Here is a 4,164-nt window from a genome sequence, read left to right as displayed (position 1 = left end):
ATCACATCTTTTTCATCAAGGATAACAACATCAGTTGGGTTTATAGTCTCATCCTCTATAGGATCATCATAATGATCAGGTTGAGAAATCCAATGTTGTACATACATATGAACACTCAGATGCACCTTACATAAATCAACTATCTCTTATGCACTTGTGTCATTACTCAAAGTAAACATACCAACCGTGGGGTCCTTGTAAAGTATTGTTCCAACTTTCTTATATCTCAAGTCTTTAATTATCCCTAACACCTCAAAATAGTTTCACTTATCTACATCACATCTCCCCTTTAAAGCTAATCCATCATAACTAGACAACTCATCATCTCCAAATGAACCTCCATGGTGGTTAATTACATGAACAAATTCATCCATTTTTACCTAAAAATAAAATATTTAGAATCATAACCAACACAAAACCCTAAATTCATGAGAAAACCCTAAAACTAACTTTATACCCTAAAACGGATATAATAAATTAAACACCAAACATTAACATTCAAAATATAAGATAGAAATGGGCTACAAATGAAAACTCAAAAAAACCCTAAATTAAAAATGGGTGAAAAATGAAAAACGAGAATAACCCTAAATCGAAGAGAAGAGATTACATTACCAGAATACATATCTTTCTCTTTTCGTTTTATAAAATACTTGTATTTGTTCTTCTACGTTCTTCACCATTTCCATCGTCCATCGCATGCATCTTTATGTTATTCCAATACTTTATGAGTAAGGTTTTTACAATTTATGTTTTACCAAATGACATATCACCTAATAATAATCCACGTATGCGCCATTTGTGCATTTAATTTGATTTTGGCTAAAGTCTTTGAAAAACTTGGTGTCCTCTATATTAAGAAGAAAAAGTTGTTGGTGAGAAATGAAAAAATGAAAGAAAAGCAGCATCCGCCAAGATGGAAACGGGGTTTTGAATGATTATTGACTTTGACTGACTTTCCAATAATATATGAAAAAAACAACGTTTGGTGATGTCTTTTAAGGCCCTCTTGCTTTGCGTACGCACTTTTTTTTAATTATATTATTCTTCTCTTCTCACCCGGCAAAGTCAAGGTAGTTTCTCCTTCATTTCACAAACACAAAAATTCATCTATTCTTTTAATCTCTCTGCGTTTAACTCTCTCATATAACTTCATCATCCATTTTTGTGGTCCAAAAACTCTGCAATTTCTAACAGGTTTGTTTCTTATCTTTCCTAACCAGGAAACTTCTTTTTTTGTCTCCTTTCTTTTCATCAACACGTATTACTACAGTAACTATTATTATTACTCTCTCTGTTACTTCACTTTGGTTTCATCCCAATCTTATACTGGTTCCTTGTTTCTAATCTTCTTTGGTCACTTTTTTACTTTCTGAATATATGTTTTGCAGTAAAAATTATGTATACTTTCTATATCTAACTAGGGTTTTATTTACTTACTTGCAATGTTTTTCTATGTGATTTAACACCGATTATATTGAAACTTACCTTCAGAATATAGGATCATGGGTTGCTTTGGCTTCTGCAAAGAGAATGATTCTTATACTACTGCTGACAGAGGAAACTTCATGCAAAACAACCCTATTGGTAATAATCCACTATCTATTCGCCGTCGTTTTTTGAAACAGTATTTGTAGTTTTTTTATGTGTAATATTAAAAATTCTTGTACTGAACAATTTTGAACTTGCTTTTTGTTCGAATTGAGATGTTCCGAAAATTGCCATATTTTTGTACTTGTGTTGGCACTACAATTGCGTTTCATTTTGATTCCGCTTTCGTACAATGCAGGGAATTCTAGTTATCATGGAAGACACACAGCAGTGACCGTTCCTCGGCCTATAAATCTCCAACCTATTTCTGTGCCTTCCATTACAGTAGATGAATTGAAGTCTGTGACAGATAATTTTGGTTCAAAGTCGTTCCTTGGTGAAGGTGCGTACGGGAAAGTATATCGTGCCACATTGAAAACGGGACGTGAAGTTGCGATTAAAAAGTTGGACTCCAGTAAACAGCCAGACCAAGAATTTCTCTCTCAGGTTTGGTTCAATGACAGTTAGAATTTTTCTGATAAGATAATCAACGAAACATCAACTTATATTTCCATTCACTACGCAGGTCTCCATTGTTTCAAGGCTAAAGCAAGAAAACGTTGTCGAGCTTCTTACTTACTGTGTTGACGGCCCTTTCCGTGCCCTTGCTTACGAGTATGCTCCAAATGGATCCCTTCATGACATTCTACATGGTTAGTTATTCCTAACACCATATCACTCTTCATTTCATGTATGTTATGTTATACAAATCCGCATGAGTATGTTATATAATTTTATCATGATTTTGGATATAGGGCGCAAAGGTGTAAAAGGTGCAGAACCTGGTCAAGTTTTGTCATGGGCTCAAAGAGTTAAAATCGCCGTTGGAGCAGCCAGAGGACTTGAATATCTTCATGAAAAGGCAGAAGTTCATATCGTCCATCGTTACATTAAATCTAGTAACATACTTCTATTCGAGGATGACGTTGCAAAGATTGCTGATTTTGATCTGTCGAATCAAGCCCCTGATGCAGCAGCGCGTCTTCATTCTACCCGTGTTCTTGGAACCTTTGGTTATCATGCTCCAGAGTAAGTTATTTCTGAATGCCTAACTAATTTGTTTGTTTTTCTCAATGAGTATAAATTTGACTCCAAGTTGGTTTTTAAGGACTAACAATGACTTGATTTTTTTGTATGACAGATATGCAATGACCGGAAACCTCTCTTCAAAGAGTGATGTTTACAGTTTTGGAGTCATACTGTTGGAACTCTTAACCGGGCGTAAACCTGTTGATCATACACTGCCCCGAGGACAGCAAAGCCTTGTGACATGGGTATGCTATAATTTTCTCTCTCTTTCTGTTAATGCCATAATGTCACCGGAAAAATCTTTACACTGTCGAATAATCATAATCATAAAATTATAAAAAACGTCTGACGTTAGTCATAGCAAGTTCTAGAATTAGACATATGATTTGTCGTGGTATATTGATATTGTAACACTTTTTACACCGACTGACAGTGATTGGATTTTACACAATGTGATTGTTTGTTCATTGGATTTTATCAGGCAGCACCGAGGCTTAGTGAAGATAAGGTGAAGCAGTGTGTTGATGTTAGACTAAAGGGAGAGTATCCTTCCAAAGCAGTTGCCAAGGTAATTAAGTTTGTTATATTTTCAAGATGTAGATGAAATGTTGTTATTTAATGTAATTAACTTCATATTATGTAGTTTTCATTAATATGTTTCACTTGTTGTATTTTTGTAAAAGATGGCTGCTGTTGCTGCACTCTGTGTTCAATATGAAGCCGAGTTTCGACCAAATATGAGCATCATCGTCAAAGCTTTACAGCCTCTAATGAATAATACTCGTTCTTCTCAATCAAGGGAACCTCGCAACCCAAACCAATAATTTCTTCGATCGTGTTAATGACACGAGTTAAAAAAAAAAAAAGATTATGTTCATGACAATTGATTTTTGTACTTAGTGTGAAAGTACTGTGTGTAGTATTTATTTTACCTAACATTTGTATTTCATGACAGCATTACTAAAAAAATAGTGATTCATACTTCATAGTTAAGAGTTTCTGGTTTTGAATGCTGATGTTGCAAATGTTTTTGTTGCAACCCATGTACAATTGAATATATTATAGTTATATATTATCGAAGAAGATGTGTCTAAAACAACAACCATGTCTTATTTTACTTAGTGGGGTTGGCTATATGAATCAATTTTTATCATAATGTTTTATCTATGATCATGGTTTTATCCAAAAAATCGTTAATCTCGAGATCTTTCTTAATAATTTCTCTTATAGTCTTTCTAGATCTTCCTTTTTTTCTAGTTGTTTGATTTTTCTTCATCTGATTTACTCTCATTACCACAAAATCTGAAGACCTTCTCTCTACATTCCCAAAACACTTATTTTTCACTATTTCCTTTACTATAGGTATTACCCTAACATTCTCTAATATTTTCATTTTTAATCCCTATAATATCTAGTCTTACCACAAAGTTAACGCAATATCTACACCTCTCATACTCTTACTTTATTCTCGTGTTGATTCTTAACCTCTCAATATTTTATCTCTACCCCGTACATTATTGCAGGTTTACCGCAGTTCGATAAAAA

The 4,164-nt window shown here is 33.8% G+C and overlaps 1 protein-coding gene across 3 annotated transcripts; it reads left to right on the top strand.

The window, feature by feature from the left end:
* Window positions 1–911: 911 nt before the first annotated feature.
* Window positions 912–3,605, top strand: LOC127138781 (pto-interacting protein 1). Of its 3 annotated transcripts, none has more exons than XM_051065305.1 (8): window positions 912–1,073; window positions 1,495–1,587; window positions 1,790–2,037; window positions 2,117–2,243; window positions 2,346–2,619; window positions 2,732–2,864; window positions 3,101–3,187; window positions 3,303–3,605. In XM_051065305.1, the coding sequence occupies exons 2-8, from the start codon at window positions 1,506–1,508 to the stop codon at window positions 3,441–3,443; spliced, it is 1,092 nt and encodes a 363-aa protein (XP_050921262.1). In that variant the 5' UTR covers window positions 912–1,073; window positions 1,495–1,505; the 3' UTR covers window positions 3,444–3,605. The 3 variants fall into 3 exon arrangements, with proteins under 3 accessions (XP_050921262.1, XP_050921261.1, XP_050921263.1); XM_051065304.1 differs by having other exon boundaries at window positions 919–1,197; XM_051065306.1 differs by lacking the exon at window positions 912–1,073 and adding an exon at window positions 1,320–1,401.
* Window positions 3,606–4,164: the final 559 nt, after the last annotated feature.

The sequence above is a fragment of the Lathyrus oleraceus genome, chromosome 4 (assembly GCF_024323335.1).
Source record: "Lathyrus oleraceus cultivar Zhongwan6 chromosome 4, CAAS_Psat_ZW6_1.0, whole genome shotgun sequence".
Taxonomy (NCBI): domain Eukaryota; kingdom Viridiplantae; phylum Streptophyta; class Magnoliopsida; order Fabales; family Fabaceae; genus Lathyrus; species Lathyrus oleraceus.
This window is presented reverse-complemented; position numbering and strand designations above follow the sequence as displayed.

Excerpts from the sequence above, each read along its gene's own strand:
- LOC127138781 (XM_051065305.1), top strand. The coding sequence starts at position 1,506 with ATGGGTTGCTTTGGCTTCTGCAAAGAGAATGATTCTTATACTACTGCT. Across the intron at positions 2,620-2,731 it reads TTTGGTTATCATGCTCCAGA|ATATGCAATGACCGGAAACC; the intron begins GTAAGTTATTTC and ends TTTGTATGACAG. Across the intron at positions 3,188-3,302 it reads CTTCCAAAGCAGTTGCCAAG|ATGGCTGCTGTTGCTGCACT; the intron begins GTAATTAAGTTT and ends TTTTTGTAAAAG.